Consider the following 17,831-nt stretch of genomic DNA (forward strand, 5'->3'; position numbering starts at 1 on the left):
AGAGCGCGGCGGGTGCAGTTTAATGTTAGGAGAATGGGGGAGAGCGCAGCGGCTGCAGTTTAATGTTGGGAGAATGGGGGAGAGCGCGGCGGCTGCAGTTTAATGTTAGGAGAATGGGGGAGAGCGCAGCGGCTGCAGTTTAATGTTAGAGGAATGGGGGAGAGTGCGGCGGGTGCAGTTTAATGTTAGGAGAATGGGGGAGACATTTAAATACATAAAGGACAGGAGGGAATTTATTTCGAAGGAGGAGAAAAGTTACAAGAGACCGGACTCTAACACTAGAGGATCAGAGACTGAGATGGAACGGAAGGAAGTTTTACTTTACGGAGAGGGCAGTAGATAAGTGGAGCAGCCTCCAAGCAGAAGTGGTAGGGATTAATACAGTGAGGGTAGGGATAAGGCTGTCCTCACTGTGGACTGATAGGAGTTTGAATCCCTTACAACAGGAAAATGCTCCTCTGCTGGTGGGGCTGTCCCGCTGTTAGGCGTCGTTGGGATTTAGCAGGATTACGGAATGAAGTGGGAATCCTGTATTCTGCTGCTATGGGGGGTCTTAATCCGGACACACTATGGGGGCCCCGGTTACAGCTTCCCTGGGCTCGGGTAACGGCTCCCCCTGGTGGCAGCGCAATGCGTGGGGTCTGCAGCTGTAGGTTTTCTTGGCATTTCATTCTGAATCCCATTGTTTTCTATGCTTTGCTGTAGTTAACCCTTTAGACACTCGTGGGGTGAGCACAAGGCATGTCACTGGCACTGAAAGGTTAAACGCTGCTTGCCTGTCGGGCATTGCCAAATGCTTGCGGGATTTTGGAGCCGTGTGCTTGCGTATATTCAGGCTGTGTATATATATAACGATAATAATATTATATATATTCAGGCTGTATATATATTATATATATATAACGATGAATAATAAAAATATTATATATAATCAGGCTGTAAAATATATATATATAATGATAAATAATATTATATATAAATAGGCTGTATATAAAAAGATAATTAATATTATATATATTCAGGCTGTATATATATTATATATATATAACGATGAATAATAAAAATATTATATATAATCAGGCTGTAAAATATATATATATAATGATAAATAATATTATTATATATAAATAGGCTGTATATAAAAAGATAATTAATATTATATATATTCAGGCTGTATATATATTATATATATATATATATAACGATTAATAATAATAATAATATTATATATTCTCCAGGTCATGCAGAATGCCTGCACAGGGCTCAGCCGGGCCCGTTTTGGGAATTTTCGGGGCTGTTGGCAGCTTTAAGACGAGGCTGTTTACATGCAATATTATCGGGTTTCCCTCCGTGTGCCGGCTGGGGGGGTGAATGGGGCGCGAGTGGTTGTACTGCCCCTGACCGGGGAGGGCTAATCAGGGGGTGTTGGGCTTGGCGCGTGTCCTCCGTGGTCTCTTTACACTCGGTGGGAGGTCTCGAGCCCCGGCAGGGAGCGCAGCCGACGCGGTCATTGTGTCTGTATATGGTTGTACTCGGCATTGCTTTAGGGGCAGAGTATGTGTGGCCCCTGCGTGTTCCTCCAGAATGTGTGACCCCCGGGGGGGTTGGGGGGTCTGACTCCTCTCAGGGACCTCCGTACACGCGTATGCTGACCGCTCTGTCCCGGTGTGGAGCCGTCACACGCCGCAGAGCGGTTCCGTGTGCGGTGCGTGTGCGGTGCGTGGCCCTCCTGGCGGCTCCTTACTGACCCCCCAGGTCTCCATTATTTTACAGCCTCGGGAAAAGGGCCGCATGCGATTCCACAAGCTCCAGAATGTGCAGATAGCCCTGGACTTCCTGAAGCAGAGACAGGTGAGTGTGGCCCCTGCGGAGCCACGTCGCAAACACACACCTGTCTGCGGGTCCCACCGCTGCTGCCCTCCAATCTCTTTCCAACACCTGTCCTATTATTCCTCCCCGCTCACCCGTCTCGTCCTCACAGGTGAAACTGGTGAATATCCGCAACGATGACATCGCTGACGGGAACCCCAAGCTGACGCTGGGCTTAATATGGACCATAATCCTTCACTTCCAGGTGAGGAGGACATTTCGGGGGGCAGCCACGGGGGTCTCTTTATCAGATGCTGGGTGGCGGGGGTATAAATAGGACTCTCCGTGCGTGGAGATAATTGGGGTCTTTCCACCAAACCCTCTAATTTCCTCTTATGCCCCGTAACTCTGCCCAAAGTAACTGCTTCCCTTTTTCCTCCCCGGTGCTGCCGCGTGCAGCTGGCTGGCGCGTCACGTGGCCCTTTGCGGTTGGCGTGACCGCAGGGCGTGGTGCTCCGTGACTCACCCTCCGCTTTATTGCCTCTGAGCTCGGGGATTATCGCTTCCTGCCCACTGGGGGGGAGAAGGGGGAGCCGCGGCTTCCTGATGCCACGAAACGGCTCCCGGGGCCGAGCGGGGCCGGGGATAGGGGTTAGCGCAGTGCCGTCGCCTGCAATATGGAGTATTAAGCTCCTGGGCTGCAGACGGACGCGTGGCCCCTAACGTGTAACCGAAGAGGGTCCGTGCCGGCCCGTGCGTTTTACCCTTTACCCCTGTGCCCCCCCCCCCGGCTGCCTGGGGGGGTGTGGGGTACGTTAACTCCCCCCACGTGTCCTCCCTGTCCCAATTCATGGAGCCCAGCGTTTCCATAGCAACGATCCCCCGATGCTACCCCCTAATGGTCAGTTTGGGTGCTGCAGGGAGCGGGCAATAAACCCCCCGATACCCCATCAGCGCAGTGATCCCAATGATTCTTAATAAAGTCACACTGCGGGGGGGCCCTCGGACGCGGCCCCTCATTCCGAGCCCAAGAGCTGACAGTTTGCGCTCGCTGCGTGAGACGTGGGGGGTTGGCGGTGGGGGGAGGCATTGGGGGTGCGAGAGATCCTGGCGTGCGAGTGAAACGCGTCTCCTCCCCCACAGATCTCGGATATTCAGGTCAGCGGTCAGTCGGAGGACATGACGGCCAAGGAGAAGCTGCTGCTGTGGTCCCAGCGCATGGTGGAGGGCTACCAGGGCATGCGCTGCGACAACTTCACCACCAACTGGCGGGACGGGCGCCTCTTCAACGCCATCATCCACCGGCACAAGTAAGTGGCCCCTGGGCGATACCCCGAGGGGTTAATTTCTGGTATATTAAGGAGTTTCCCGTGCGCGGCGAGCAGAGGGTTAAATGAAGTGCCGCGCATGTGTCGGGTGTGAGGGTGATGTCATCGTGTTTAGACGGGCAGCGCAGACCCTGCTTATGTAATATCAGCTCCAAGGGGGGCGTCCTCTGATTGGCCGGCTCGCCGTAGCCCCGCCTTCACTCGTAGAGGAATTTGGTGCCCGGAGGAAGCCGCAGAACATTCCTTTTTGCTCTTTAAACCTGTTGGGACGAGAAGTCGTGTCGGCTTCAAACCATGATCCTGGGCGGACCCCCACGCCTAGCGCCTGCAGAGCATCTCCACTGCATGAGATCTACAGAGCATCTCACCCAGGGCGTGCAGAGCTTCTCCGCCATGCACGGGGCCTGCAGAGCATCTCACCCAGGGGGTGCAGAGCTTCTCCGCCATGCACGGGGCCTGCAGAGCATCTCACCCAGGGCGTGCAGAGCTTCTCCGCCATGCACGGGGCCTGCAGAGCATCTCACCCAGGGAGTACAGAGCTTCTCCGCCATGCACTGGGCCTGCAGAGCATCTCACCCAGGGCGTGCAGAGCTTCTCCGCCATGCACGGGGCCTGCAGAGCATCTCACCCAGGGCGTGCAGAGCTTCTCCGCCATGCACGGGGCCTGCAGAGCATCTCACCCAGGGGGTGCAGAGCTTCTCCGCCATGCACGGGGCCTGCAGAGCATCTCACCCAGGGCGTGCAGAGCTTCTCCGCCATGCACGGGGCCTGCAGAGCATCTCACCCAGGGCGTGCAGAGCTTCTCCGCCATGCATGGGGCCTGCAGAGCATCTCACCCAGGGCGTGCAGAGCTTCTCCGCCATGCATGGGGCCTGCAGAGCATCTCCACTGCATGAGAACTACAGAGCATTTCTCCCACACCCTGCAGAGCATCTCACCCATAGCGTGCAGAACTTCCAAGCCATGCACGGAGCTGGTCCTGAGCGGCCCATCACACTCACCAGATCTCATGCCCTCCTGATCCCACCCAGACCCCCTCCATGACTTTATGCGGAGCCCCTGGCATCGGTGCGGACGGGGCGCCGGGGAGCTGTCGGCGCAGCACCTTTGTCCGGCTCTCCCTGGGTTTTGCAGGATCCTTGGAATTACTCTCGGGTGCAGACATGCGCAGCCCTGTGAGTTGGTAGCCGGAGGCCACATTTTGTGCGTCTCTCTCCCTCCCTCACGTTTTCTTTCCCTAATTCTCTTTGAAACACCCTGTAACATGTATAAGCAGGGGCGCGGCGTCACGCGTGTCTCACACTCCCCACGCTGTGTCTCGCACACACACACTCCCCGCACCGTGTCTCGCACACACACACACACTCCCCGCGCCGTGTCTCGCACACACACTCCCCTCTCCGTGTCTCCCCGTGGATGTGCTCTCTTCATACGTTCGGCACGGGGGCCGCTAGGAGACGGAGCCGGGGCTTATTATGTAACCGGAGAGCGGAGGCGGAGGATTTGGCCGAGGACTCGAGCCCCTGAAGGTATCGGGTGTGATGGCAAGAAGGAGGGGTAATTAAACACCTTCGATGAGAAGAAGCCCTGCCAGGTGAGACAGACGCGCCGCGGACAGATCTCGGGGCATCATGTATCCAAGCGGACAGAAGAGGAGGAGAAAGGGGCAGAAGAAGGCATCGGCCGGGGTCCTCGCCCCGCGCGGGGCAGCTGGACAAGGTGGTGATGCTGTGCGATGACTTGCCCTCCGAAAACGGCTTCTGCTCCTCGGAGGATCAGGAAGAGGCGCAGGAGGCGGTGGGGGGAACGGATCCGAGTGTGCAGGAGCGACCGCGGCAGCACCTACCTGGGCTCCGTCTACTCGATCCGCTCCGAGCTGGAGCTGCGAGAAATGTTACGGTGGGGTCTGTGTGCCCCGCGCGGGGCGGGCGGGTGCGTCGATGTATGACGGATGGGTAAATGCCGCAGGTTCCGTGCCGTCCGGGCGCCTTTCTGTCTGCGATGCCCTCGGGACGTGCTGTCTGTGTACATGCGCGGTGCTGGAGGAACGCTTGTCCCCAGAACGACTGTCGGGGAGGTGACGGGAGAGCCTGTGGGGCATTTAAACTGCCCGTCTGTCATACTGCGTGTCAGTCAGCTGCCGGAAAGCACCCTGAAACCATCACAACCAGATTAAGTGTCTCGGAATTCTGTGTGTCTGCAGCAGTCCGCGCACTGATCTATCCACGTGATCGCGCATGTCTCGCGTGTTATCTGTGTGTATGTGGCTCCTGGCGTGTCTGCCACACGCTGAAAGGGTTAAAGTGTTTCGGCCTCGCTCTGGGTTCCTGTATACGTACATGCGGTTATTGCGCGGATATAATAATTTAACCTTTCCTCTCCGGTCAGACCATGCTCATCGACATGACCCGTGTCTACCGCCAGACCAACCTGCAGAATCTGGAGCAGGCGTTTGGCGTGGCAGAGAAGGACCTGGGAGTCACCAGACTGCTGGACCCCGAGGGTAAGCTGACCGCCGGCCGCCCGGCACACACTTATTCTTTGTATCTGTCGCTTCTATGGGCGACTACAACTCCCATGATTCCGGGCTATAAGCAATTTTCCTACAGGGTGATGGGAGTCGTCGTCTAGCCCTTTGGTTAGAAGTTATTGAATCTCATTGCGGGCTCTTTAATGTTAAAGGGACGTTCGTGGCCCTGATCCGGCCGGCGCGTTCGCTGCAGACCCGCAGGGATGTTATTTAAAGGGCCCGGTTATTAAATAGCTCTTACAGTGCATGTGTGTGTACCCCGGGGCTTCCAGCATGCGCAGCTCAGAGAATAGCCTCCGGGTCACGAGAAATCTGACATCTCCTGATTCCTATTTCACTTCATAATCAACCCCGCTGGGCGTCAGATCCAAGCATGCAAAGAAAAAAGTGATATAAAGGATTTCCTACCCAAAATATCTCAATGCAGAGCCAGGTCTGTTTGATGATCTCACACAAGCTGGTGAGGGGAATAACGCCTGGGGATAACCCGGGTAGCTACAAAATTCACTTTACATGGAACGGACTTCCAGCAGAAGTGGTAGTAATACAGAAGTAAAATCTGGGTTGAAGATTCTCTTTTAATTAGAAGCGAAGCGGGCAGACCGGGCAGCGAATGTGTAATTTCATGTCTGTCTGATAAGTACGGTCCGGACCTCGACGCTGTCATCATACAGCTCAACCAATGTGCAGAAATAGGATTATGGTACACGGATAATGCCAAAAATGATCTCCCGTTACCTGCATAATATACATTATTATATACATTATATATGATAAATATACATTATATACATGATTACCGGATATATACTATTATATACAATAAATATACATTGTATATGATTACTATATATATACTATTATATACAATTCATATACATTGTTATATAGAATTAATGTACACCTCCTATTGTACAGAGCCACTGAATATGATGGCGCTATATGAAACAATTGATATACAATTACTATACATTGTTTTTATAGAATTATTACACATTATATACATCATATATGATAAATATACATTTTAAAGAATTATTGTACATTATATATGATATATATATTATATAGAATTATACATTATATACATTATGATAAATATACGTGATATAGAATTACTGTACATTATATATATTATATATGATAAATATACGTGATACAGAATTACTGTACATTATTATATATATTATATATTATAAATGTACGTGATATAGAATTACTGTACATTATATATTAGATATGATAAATATACGTGATATAGAATTACTGTACATTATATATATTATATATTATAAATATACGTGATATAGAATTACTGTACATTATATATATTATATATGATAAATATACGTGATATAGAATTACTGTACATTATTATATTATTTGATAAATATACGTGATATAGAATTACTCTACATTATTATATACATTATATATTATAAATATACGTGATACAGAATTACTGTACATTATTATATATATTATATATTATAAATATACGTGATATAGAATTACTGTACATTATTATATATGATATACATGATATAGAATTACTTTACATTATTATATATATTATATATGATAGATATACGTGATATAGAATTACTGTACATTATTATATACATTATATATGATAAATATACGTGATATAGAATTACTCTATATATGATAAATATACGTGATATAGAATTACTTTACATTATATACTTTTTATATGATAAATATACGTGATATTGAATTACTTTACATTATTATATACATTATATATGATAAATATACATGATATAGAATTACTGTACATTATTATATACATTATATATGATAAATATACGTGATATAGAATTACTCTACATTATTATATACATTATATATTATAAATATACGTGATGCAGAATTACTCTACATTATTATATACATTATATATTATAAATATACGTGATACAGAATTACTGTACATTATTATATATATTATATATTATAAATATACGTGATATAGAATTACTCTACATGTATTATATACATTATATATTATAAATATACGTGATACAGAATTACTGTACATTATTATATATATTTATAAATATACGTGATACAGAATTACTGTACATTATTATATATTATAAATATACGTGATACAGAATTACTATACATTATTATATATATTATATATGATAAATATACGTGATACAGAATTACTCTACATTATTATATACATTATATGTTATAAATATACGTGATATAGAATTACTGTACATTATTATATACATTTTATATGATAAATATACGTGATATTGAATTACTGTACATTATTATATACATTATATATGATAAATATACGTGATACAGAATTACTCTACGTTATTATATGCAGTTATGTTGGCGGTGTGTGTAATCAGTCTCTAGTGCTCCACCTACAGGATGTCTGCTGTCAGTGCAGCATAGCCTCTGGTACTTTTTTTCCAGGTAAATGTGAAAGTTTGACCCATTTAAAAAGGAAAACTGAAAGAACTGTAGCATGTATTATGAACCAATCGTTTTATTTAAATGGCGCTGTGAAGACTCGTGGATTTTCAGAATTTCCATAATTTTGCTGAAACGCGTTCATTCTGTTACAGACGTGGACGTCCCACAGCCCGACGAGAAATCCATCATCACATATGTGTCGTCTCTGTATGACGCCATGCCCAGAGTGCCTGACGTGCAGGATGGAGTCAGAGCAAATGTGAGTATCCAGGGGAGGAATAAGTAGGGTGAACTGGGAGAAAAAAACAAAAAAAAACTAGCATTTTACCCCAAAATTGGTCCAGTCTTGTCAGAATAAACATTTATGTCATGTGCCAGTGGGCGATAATCTCTGAGACCATATTGAGCAACCTTGTTGGTTCCCGGCACCTGGTTAGTGACCTCTCCGTCTCTCGGCAGGAACTGGAGTTGCGGTGGCACGAGTACTACGAGAGGGTGACCGTGCTGCTGCAGTGGATCCGCCATTACACCGTCATCTTCGAGGAGCGGAGGTTCCCTGCCAGCTACGAAGAGATTGAGGTAGAGAGCGAGCTGACGGCTTATTTCATTTCACCCCGAACCCCAACTCATCTCCGCACCTGAGAGAGCTCAATGACTCACGCTCCGAGGAGAGAGAGATGGACAGAGAAGAGGCGGGGGGAGAGAGAGAGAGAGAGGCGGGGGGGAGAGAGAGAGAGAGAGAGGCGGGGGGGAGAGAGAGAGAGGCGGGGGGGGAGAGAGAGAGAGGCGGGGGGGGGAGAGAGAGAGAGGCGGGGGGGGGGAGAGAGAGAGAGGCGGGGGGGGGAGAGAGAGAGAGGCGGGGGGGAGAGAGAGAGAGGCGGGGGGGAGAGAGAGAGGCGGGGGGGGAGAGAGAGAGGCGGGGGGGAGAGAGAGAGAGGCGGGGGGGGGAGAGAGAGAGGCGGGGGGGAGAGAGAGAGAGGCGGGGGGGGGAGAGAGAGGCGGGGGGGGGAGAGAGAGAGGCGGGGGGGGAGAGAGAGAGAGGCGGGGGGGAGAGAGAGAGAGAGGCGGGGGGAGAGAGAGAGGCGGGGGGAGGGAGAGAGAGAGGCGGGGGGAGGGAGAGAGAGAGGCGGGGGGAGGGAGAGAGAGAGGCGGGGGGAGGGAGAGAGAGAGGCGGGGGGAGGGAGGGGGAGAGAGAGGCGGGGGGGAGAGAGAGAGAGGCGGGGGGGAGAGAGAGAGAGGCCGGGGGGGGGAGAGAGAGAGAGAGGCGGGGGGAGAGAGAGAGAGAGAGGCGGGGGGAGAGAGAAGCGGGGAGAGAGAGAGGCGGGGGAAGAGAGGAGGCGGGGGGAGAGAGAGGCGGGGAGAGAGAGAGAGGCGGGGGGGAGAGAGAGAGAGAGAGGCGGGGGGTGGTAGTGGCTGCCAGCTCCTGGCTGCCAGCTTTCAGAGGGTCACCAGACGCTTTGGGTGTGACGGGTCGGGAGGCGCGGTTCTGTGTCCTGTGATTGGGATGCTGATGGTGTTTATCTTGCTACACGATGTAGATAAGACCCGCGTGACCTCCTTCTTACTCTTGGTCATGTTGCTGAAATGAGTCTTTATGTCCAGATGCCAGCTCCACAGCTGCTCCTGACGAGATGCCCCTGGAGTGTAACCCTCTCTTACCCAGCACCCATCATCTGCCCCAGCGCCCCCCCCCCGGTGTAATCTCTGCCCCCCCCCGGTGTAATCTCTGCCCCCCCCCCGGTGTAATCTCTGCCCCTCCCCGGTGTAATCTCTGCCCCCCCGCTGACGTTCTCCGTGTGTTTGCAGATTCTGTGGCGCCAGTTCCTGAAGTTTAAGGAGACCGATCTCCCCAGTAAGGAAGCCGACAAGAACCAGTCCAAGCTGCAGTACCAGTCCCTGGAGGTGAGTGGGCGGGTCTCCTCACCGATTGGAGGATCGCCTTCTCCTTACTGATTGGCCTCACACCCGCCAGCTCCGTTACTGATTGGCCCCACACCCGCCAGCTCCCGTTACTGATTGGCCCCATACCCGCCAGCTCCCGTTACTGATTGGCCCCACACCCGCCGGCTCCCGTTACTGATTGGCCCCACACCTGTTTGCTCCCGTTACCGATTGGCCCCCCACACCCGCCGGCTCCCATTGCCGATTGGCCCCCCACACCCGCTGGCTCCCGTTACCGATTCCCCCCACACCCGCCGGCTCCCGTTACCGATTCCCCCCACACCCGCCGGCTCCTGAGTTTTACTGGTCCCACCAGTTTCTTCAGTCTCACACAATGACTCCTTGCAATAAAGGTCTAATCTGCTGTCCCCTGCCTTGTTCCCTCTTATTCCTCCCCGGGTCCCTGCTTTCTCCTTAATCTCTATTAAGATGCCTTTTCTCTTCCTCGTTTCAGGGGGCAGTGAAATCTGGGCAGCTGAAGGTGCCCCCCGGCTACCACCCGCTGGACGTGGAGAAAGAGTGGGGCAAACTGCATGTGTCCATCCTGGAGAGAGAGAAGCTGCTGCGGATAGAGCTGGAGAGGTGGGTGACCCGGAGCGTGGGGGCATAAGAGGGAGAAGAAACTGCCAGCGGCAGCCGGCTCTGAGTTTTACGGGGCTGACGGGCCGGCGTGCAGCTGCTATGTTCCCGGGAGTTTGGGGCTCTCCTCACTAAGCAGACCGGTCACACTGATTATGAAGAGGTTGCGGGTTTTGCCCCGGGGCGGAATCAGTGCCCGCGTCAGCGCTAGTAACCAGTGTTTGCTTTGGAGACGTCGGCCAGGAGGGTGGGGGGCAAACCACGAAGCGTGTGAGAGAGAGCGGCTGGAGCTTCCCGTGACTCAGAGCCAGCGGTGGGGCGTGAAACATACATGTATATAACGTGATCCTGCCACAGCAGCAGCGGCGGTGCATTCAGCCGTCACCCATAGCGGAAACATTCGGGATTTAACCCTTTAACTCCCTTCCTAGCCCAAGAATCAGATCTTTAAAAAAAACAAAAAAAAACCCGCAAATAAACGATTTAATCAAATCTGCCCAGAATCGCATTAAAACCATGCGGAATCTGGAGCGTGTGACACGCGGTGAGGGCTGCTGCCGCTTTAAGTGGAAAGTTTAGTGAGTGAGTCACTCGGCTGAGTAATTGGATCCAGGCGCCGGGGCTGGGAGGAAGCGGGCGGCGCGAGCCCCGGGACCCGTTCGCTGCCTCACTTCACTGCGGCACGGCCCGGGAGCGGGGAGAGAGCGCGCTGCGCATAGGTGAGAGCTTCTGCGGAAGGGGGCGGGGCCTGCAGAGCATTGCATCGAATCCAGATCACATTGTCTGCAGCTTATTACCTCCTCCCTGAGGCAGAAGGGGCCTGGTTTGGGGGGGGGGGGGGTAATTTTTATTACTTTTTGTAAGAAAAAAATAAATTAGAAGCTGGAGTATAGAAGCTTAACTCTTTCATTGCTAGACCGCTTTTACTCTGGATTCACTCAAAAAACATTTTAAAAATGTTTTTAATAAAACTTTTCCAGCTGCGTAAAAATAAAATGATGTGGTTGCCGGGGGCTACCTGTTAAATTTAATGAAAATCCTATTTTCTGTAAGGGAACCTGGTGCACTTCCCTTGTTGGCCATTGTGTGTTGAGGGGGCGCTGTTGTCTTCTGCTGTTCTCAGCTGGTGCTCTTCTCACGAACAGCGCCCCCGCCAAACCCACAGGCAGGAAGGGGAACTGCACCCACAATATCATAAAACAAATACTATTTTCTTAATTGTTACACCTGGAATAAAGTCCTTTTATCTGTCTTCAGGTGGGAAACCACTAAACAAGTCGTGTTTTATTCCTTTTGCTTTAATAATAATAATAAAAAAAAAATATTGAGCCGCCCCTGACTGCCAGCTCCTCAGCCAAGGGGCATTGGCTTTAATAGGCAGCGTCTGGCCGATGATTAAATTGGGTTTTGATAAACAAGTTGGTCATGAGGTCCTGGTGCCGCGCACAGACGCTTATTGTGTGCTGTCTCTTCACTGCTGCGCAGGTTGGAGCGGCTGCAGAGGATCGTCAGCAAATTACAGATGGAGTCAGGTCTGTGCGAGGAGCAGCTGAACCAGGCGGACGCCTTGCTGCAGACGGTGAGTGTGGGGTGTCTCTTACTGGCCCCCGGGGGCATGCACGGTGGCTTCTGTTTGGGGACTGCGCCAATTAGTGAATATACGCACATATGCACAGCTCGTATGGGCACTTGGGCTGTACCGAACTTAATGCAAAGCACAGAGTACACTCGTGCATTATACACGGGCTGTTCCGGCTGCGTGACGTTACGCTTTCCCCACGAGATGACGAGCGTTTTGTGTAGATGGATAGGGTCTCGGAGGAGTGAGATCTCTGACTGTCTCGCGCGCTCTCTTGTAGGACATCCGCCTGCTGAGTGCAGGGAAGCAGCCGCAGCGCTCCGCAGACATCGAGCGGGATCTGGACAAAGCGGACGCCATGATCCGGGTTCTGTTCAACGACGTGCAGGCGCTGAAAGATGGAAGACACCCGCAGGCCGAGCAGATGTACCGGAGGTAAAAATCCATTCGTCGGGGCTATTGTGCAAGGAGAGGGGGGCAGATATGTCATACGGGCTGATGTCTTAACCCCAACCCAGTGCGTTCCGTGTAGTGGGGACCTCGTGAATCCCCCCCCCCCCGCACTGAAAGATTTAACTTTTGATTTAACCGTAAGCTTTTCCCGGGGCAGTTTTGTGTGTGTGACGCTCTCGCGTTGTGGTCACCGTTCTTATGTGGGTCCACAGGGTGTACCGTCTCCACGAGCGCTTGGTGGCTATTCGGACAGAATACAACCTGCGCATCAAGTCAGGAGCCCCCCAGGTCATCATTTCGACCACCACAAGCCCAGTGCGGACCCCTCGGCCAGACATGGAAGACGCCACCCTGCGCTACCTCCAGAATCTGCTCAGCTGGATAGAGGACAACCAGAAACACATCAGCGCCGCCGAGTGGGGCTCTGACCTCCCGAGCGTCGAGTCCCATCTTGGAAGCCACCGTGGTCTCCATCAGTCAATTAACGACTTCAGAGCGAAGATTGAGCGTGCGCGGGCAGATGAGGTGAGCGCCTTCAACACAAGGGGCATTAATGACTGGATGATCTATACCCCAATGGCTGACTTACTCACACGTACCATGTTTGCCTTTTATCTCCCAAATCCTAACCCCTTCTCTTTACCCCCTTTAGGGGCAGTTCTCAGGAGCACGTGGAGCGTACCAGGAGTATTTAGGGAAACTGGATTTACAATACGCCAGGCTACTGGTAAGACGGTCTCGCTGTCTGTCGGGACGATGAACTGTATTTATGGGGGCGGGAGAGGGGCCGATCCGCAGACTTGGAGGCCGACGCGTCTGGCTTTCTGTTACAGAATTCCTCCAAGGCCCGGCTGCGGCACCTCGAGTCTCTGCACGGTTTTGTGGCAGCCGCCACCAAAGAACTTATGTGGTTAAACGAGAAAGAGGAGGAAGAGGTGAATTTCGACTGGAGTGAGCGAAACTCCAACATGACCAGCAAGAAGGACAACTACTCAGTGAGTGGAGTTGAAAGAGTGGGGGGGATACGTGGCAGGGCATCCCAGCACAGGCGTGTAGTCCAAAATATATGATTGGTCTAATAAAGGGATTAGCAGAGGGGCGCACAGTTCAGGATCTCTGCCAAGGGGTGTAAGGGGTTAAGCTGTCCAGGTGGGTGGGAGAGTACAAGGGGTATAATGGGTTAACGCGGCCAGGGGTTGGGGTGCTGAATATAGTGAGGGATATAAAGGGTTAACCTTGTCGATGGGGATGGTCACGGGGAGTTCTGAGACCTCTGTCTCTCCTACCAGGGGCTCATGAGAGAACTAGAGCTGAAGGAGAAGAAGATTAAGGAGATCCAGAGCGCAGGAGACAAGCTGCTTCTAGATGACCACCCCGCCAGGAGCACCATAGAGGTAAAACGTGCCCCATGTAATCCTAAACTCTGCCGGGCTCTGCCCCACGTGCCGTTCGTTTCCATGGCTGGTGCTGATGGTTCCGTGTTCTCTCTTTGCAGGCGTTCCAGGCTGCGATGCAGACCCAGTGGAGCTGGATGCTACAGCTGTGCTGCTGTATCGAGGCTCACCTGAAAGAGAACACGGCCTACTTCCAGGTAATGCCACTAGATGGCGCCAGAACACACCGCACTGATACGTAGCATTCCATACAGTGTGTAACTCCAGGTAATGCCACTAGGTGGCGCCAGAACACACCGCACTGATACATAGCATTCCATACAGTGTGTAACTCCAGGTAATGCCACTAGATGGCGCCAGAACACACCGCACTGATACGTAGCATTCCATACAGTGTGTAACTCCAGGTAATGCCACTAGGTGGCGCCAGAACACACCGCACTGATACATAGCATTCCATACAGTGTGTAACTCCAGGTAATGCCACTAGGTGGCGCCAGAACACACCGCACTGATACATAGCATTCCATACAGTGTGTAACTCCACGTAGCACCTCTAGGGGGAGCAGAGGGGACAGGTTTTGTCACTGTAAGGAAATTAGATCCCCCTTTAGGGCTCTGCATTTGATCTATACAGTTCCATGAAACAAAGGGTTAACATGGCCTGTCTCTGTGCCGGGGGGTGTACCGATGTCCGTGTCTTTTGTGATTCTGTTTAGGAATGCGGCTCTCGTCTCATGCGCAACAAGGTTTTTGTAGTCTGATATCCTTTCCATGGATATTTTTGGAACCTTTCTGTTTTTTTTTACTTTGTTGCCTTTAGAATTGAATTTACAAACTTTATACGCAGACCCTTGCAATCACTCTACAACTCTTTGGGTTTAACATCCACTCTGCCCCCCCACCCCAGTTTTTTGCAGACGTGAAGGAGACCGAAGAGCAACTGAAGAAGATCCAGGAAACCATGCGCAGGAAGTACACGTGTGACCGCTCCATCACCGTCACGCGGCTCGAGGACCTTGTGCAGGACAGCATGGTGAGCGTGCTAGACACTGAGACTGTTATCACGCTGGATGAAGTTGGGGCTTACTTTGGTTTATTTGAGGTTCACTGATAACGTGATGGAGGGGCCTGCTCACAAGAGCTCGCAATCCATAGATAGCAGTTAGGGATATCTGGGTTCTTTTGGATATAGCTGGAGTCGCTGTGTTAGCTGCTCGCCTCTTGCCCCCTTGCGTTTGCCCCCACGGGTTTGCCCCTCACACGTCTCTCCCTTTCGCAGGATGAGAAGGAGCAGCTGACGGAACATAAGGCTCAGGTCGCCGGCCTCGCCAAACGTGCAAAGTCTATCATTCAGCTTAAACCTCGCAGTCCTGCCAACCCGCCGAGGGGCCAGCAGCCCGTCCAGGCCGTATGTGACTACAAACAGCTGGAGGTGAGGAGCCGGCGGCACCGCGTGTGTCACGCCACGGACCCGCCGTTAGTACCATGCGATGCGCGTGTATCCGTGTGTAACGCTATATTTTGTCCCCGCAGATCACTGTACACAAGGGAGATGAGTGTTTGCTCGTGAATAATTCTCAGCCGTACAAGTGGAAGGTTCTCAGCCCGGCGGGTAGTGACGCGCTCGTCCCGTCCGTCTGTTTTATTGTTCCTCCCCCCAACAAGGAGGCGCAGGATGCTGTCAACCGGTAAGTGCTGCTCCGTCTCTCGCTCTCTCCCGCCTGACGCTCCGTCTCTCTCTCTCTCCCGCCTGACGCTCCGTCTCTCGCTCTCTCCCGCCTGACGCTCCGTCTCTCTCTCTCTCCCGCCTGACGCTCCGGCTCTCGCTCTCTCCCGCCTGACGCTCCGTCTCTCGCTCTCTCCCGCCTGACGCTCCGTCTCTCGCTCTCTCCCGCCTGACGCTCCGTCTCTCGCTCTCTCCCGCCTGACGCTCCGTCTCTCGCTCTCTCCCGCCTGACGCTCCGTCTCTCGCTCTCTCCCGCCTGACGCTCCGGCTCTCGCTCTCTCCCGCCTGACGCTTCGGCTCCCGCTCTCTCCCGCCTGACGCTCCGGCTCCGGCTCTCTCCCGCCTGACGCTCCGGCTCTCGCTCTCTCTCTCCCGCCTGACGCTCCGGCTCTCGCTCTCTCTCTCCCGCCTGACGCTCCGGCTCTCGCTCTCTCTCTCTCCCGCCTGACGCTCCGGCTCTCGCTCTCTCTCTCTCCCGCCTGACGCTCCGGCTCTCGCTCTCTCTCTCTCCCGCCTGACGCTCTTGCTCTCGCTCTCTCTCTCTCCCGCCTGACGCTCCGGCTCTCGCTCTCTCTCTCTCCCGCCTGACGCTCCGGCTCTCGCTCTCTCCCGCCTGACGCTCCGTCTCTCGCTCTCTCCCGCCTGACGCTCCGTCTCTCGCTCTCTCCCGCCTGACGCTCCGTCTCTCGCTCTCTCCCGCCTGACGCTCCGTCTCTCGCTCTCTCCCGCCTGACGCTCCGTCTCTCGCTCTCTCCCGCCTGACGCTCCGGTTCTCGCTCTCTCTCTCCTGCCTGACGCTCCGTCTCTCGCTCTCTCCCGCCTGACGCTCCGTTTCATCTTCTTCTCTTTATGTCACCAACACAGCCTAGACAGCAGTCACCAGAATCTTCTCACACTGTGGCACACGCTCCACATTGACCTGAAGAGCTTACTCTCCTACCAGTACCTGCTCAGAGACATCCAGCTTATCCAGTCGTGGTCTCTGGTCTCGGTCAGTATCTGCATCACCTGACGTACTCCATGGTGGGGATTGGGCCAGAATTGCCCGTCTGCCCGTAGGCGCCCCCAGGCCCTCCGTGGACTGACATGTCTCTCTCTGTGCAGTTTCGCAGTATGACCTCGGAGGAGCACAAGCAAATACTCAGAAACTTGGAGATCCATTACCAAGATTTCATGAGGGACAGTCAGGATTCCCAGAACTTCCACCCCGACGACCGCATGAATGTGGAGCGAGAATACAACTCCTGTACCCAGAGATACGAGACGCTCTCGCGCAGCCTCGAGAAGGGTAACCAAACCGTAAACTAAGCATTGTCTCTATACCGTGACCCGAGGGCCGTGCGTGTTATTAGTGCTGCAGGGGGGGATTTTCCGTGCTCCTGACCCGCTGTTTTTGCTGTACAGGTGAGCAGGACGAAAGCACCTGTAAGAACTACATCTCCCAACTCAAGAACATCCAGCTGCAGCTGGACGGCTGCGAATCCCGAACCGTCAGCAAAATCCGGGCCCCCCTGGACAAGGACCCCATCAAAGAGTGTTCCCAGAGGATCGGAGAGCAGCAGGTAGGTCCCTTGGGTTGGCCGTCGCCTTTCTCTGTCCGTCTCTCTCCCTCATTGCCTCTGCCGGCTACTCTAATGTCTCCAAAACCTTTCAGCAAATCCAATTTGAACTGGAGAGCATCCAGAAGAGCCTGGACAAGGTGAACGAGAAGACGCAGAAAATTCTGGCCCAGCCGGACCTCGGTGCCTCTGCTCCAAACCTCCGTTCTGAGCTGGAATTAACGCTGCAGAAGATGGGTCGGGTATACAGCTTGTCCTCTATCTATCTGGAGAAGTGAGTCCCCTCCGTGCACTCCATAGGTTTTAGATATTGACCAGCCGGGGTGCCTTCATTGTAGAGTAATGGGGGTGTTACGAAGAACTTGGGGGCATCTCCCATGCTTCTGATGGTGGGTAATGGGTCGGTGTTTGAGGTGGTCAGCAGGACCTGTATTTTTTAAGGCTGCTTATAGACGAACTTATTAATC

The 17,831-nt window shown here is 52.3% G+C and overlaps 1 protein-coding gene across 1 annotated transcript in view; it reads left to right on the forward strand.

Moving 5' to 3' along the window:
- The window catches only part of LOC149273622 (plectin-like), a 102,230-nt gene that overhangs the window by 71,714 nt on the left and 12,685 nt on the right, over positions 1-17,831 (forward strand). The window contains 22 exon segments of the mRNA XM_089506104.1: positions 1,774-1,851; positions 1,982-2,074; positions 2,953-3,123; positions 5,526-5,640; positions 8,283-8,389; positions 8,590-8,709; positions 9,937-10,032; positions 10,526-10,653; positions 12,136-12,229; positions 12,510-12,664; positions 12,895-13,207; positions 13,335-13,409; positions 13,516-13,677; positions 13,972-14,076; positions 14,178-14,273; positions 14,987-15,112; positions 15,359-15,511; positions 15,613-15,767; positions 16,670-16,796; positions 16,910-17,093; positions 17,210-17,367; positions 17,460-17,638. Coding sequence (XP_089362230.1) covers positions 1,774-1,851; positions 1,982-2,074; positions 2,953-3,123; positions 5,526-5,640; positions 8,283-8,389; positions 8,590-8,709; positions 9,937-10,032; positions 10,526-10,653; positions 12,136-12,229; positions 12,510-12,664; positions 12,895-13,207; positions 13,335-13,409; positions 13,516-13,677; positions 13,972-14,076; positions 14,178-14,273; positions 14,987-15,112; positions 15,359-15,511; positions 15,613-15,767; positions 16,670-16,796; positions 16,910-17,093; positions 17,210-17,367; positions 17,460-17,638 — 2,990 coding nt within the window.

Source organism: Sceloporus occidentalis, unplaced genomic scaffold (genome assembly GCF_023333645.1).
Source record: "Sceloporus occidentalis isolate IW3139 unplaced genomic scaffold, rSceOcc1.0.p SCAF_363, whole genome shotgun sequence".
Classification (NCBI taxonomy): domain Eukaryota; kingdom Metazoa; phylum Chordata; class Lepidosauria; order Squamata; family Phrynosomatidae; genus Sceloporus; species Sceloporus occidentalis.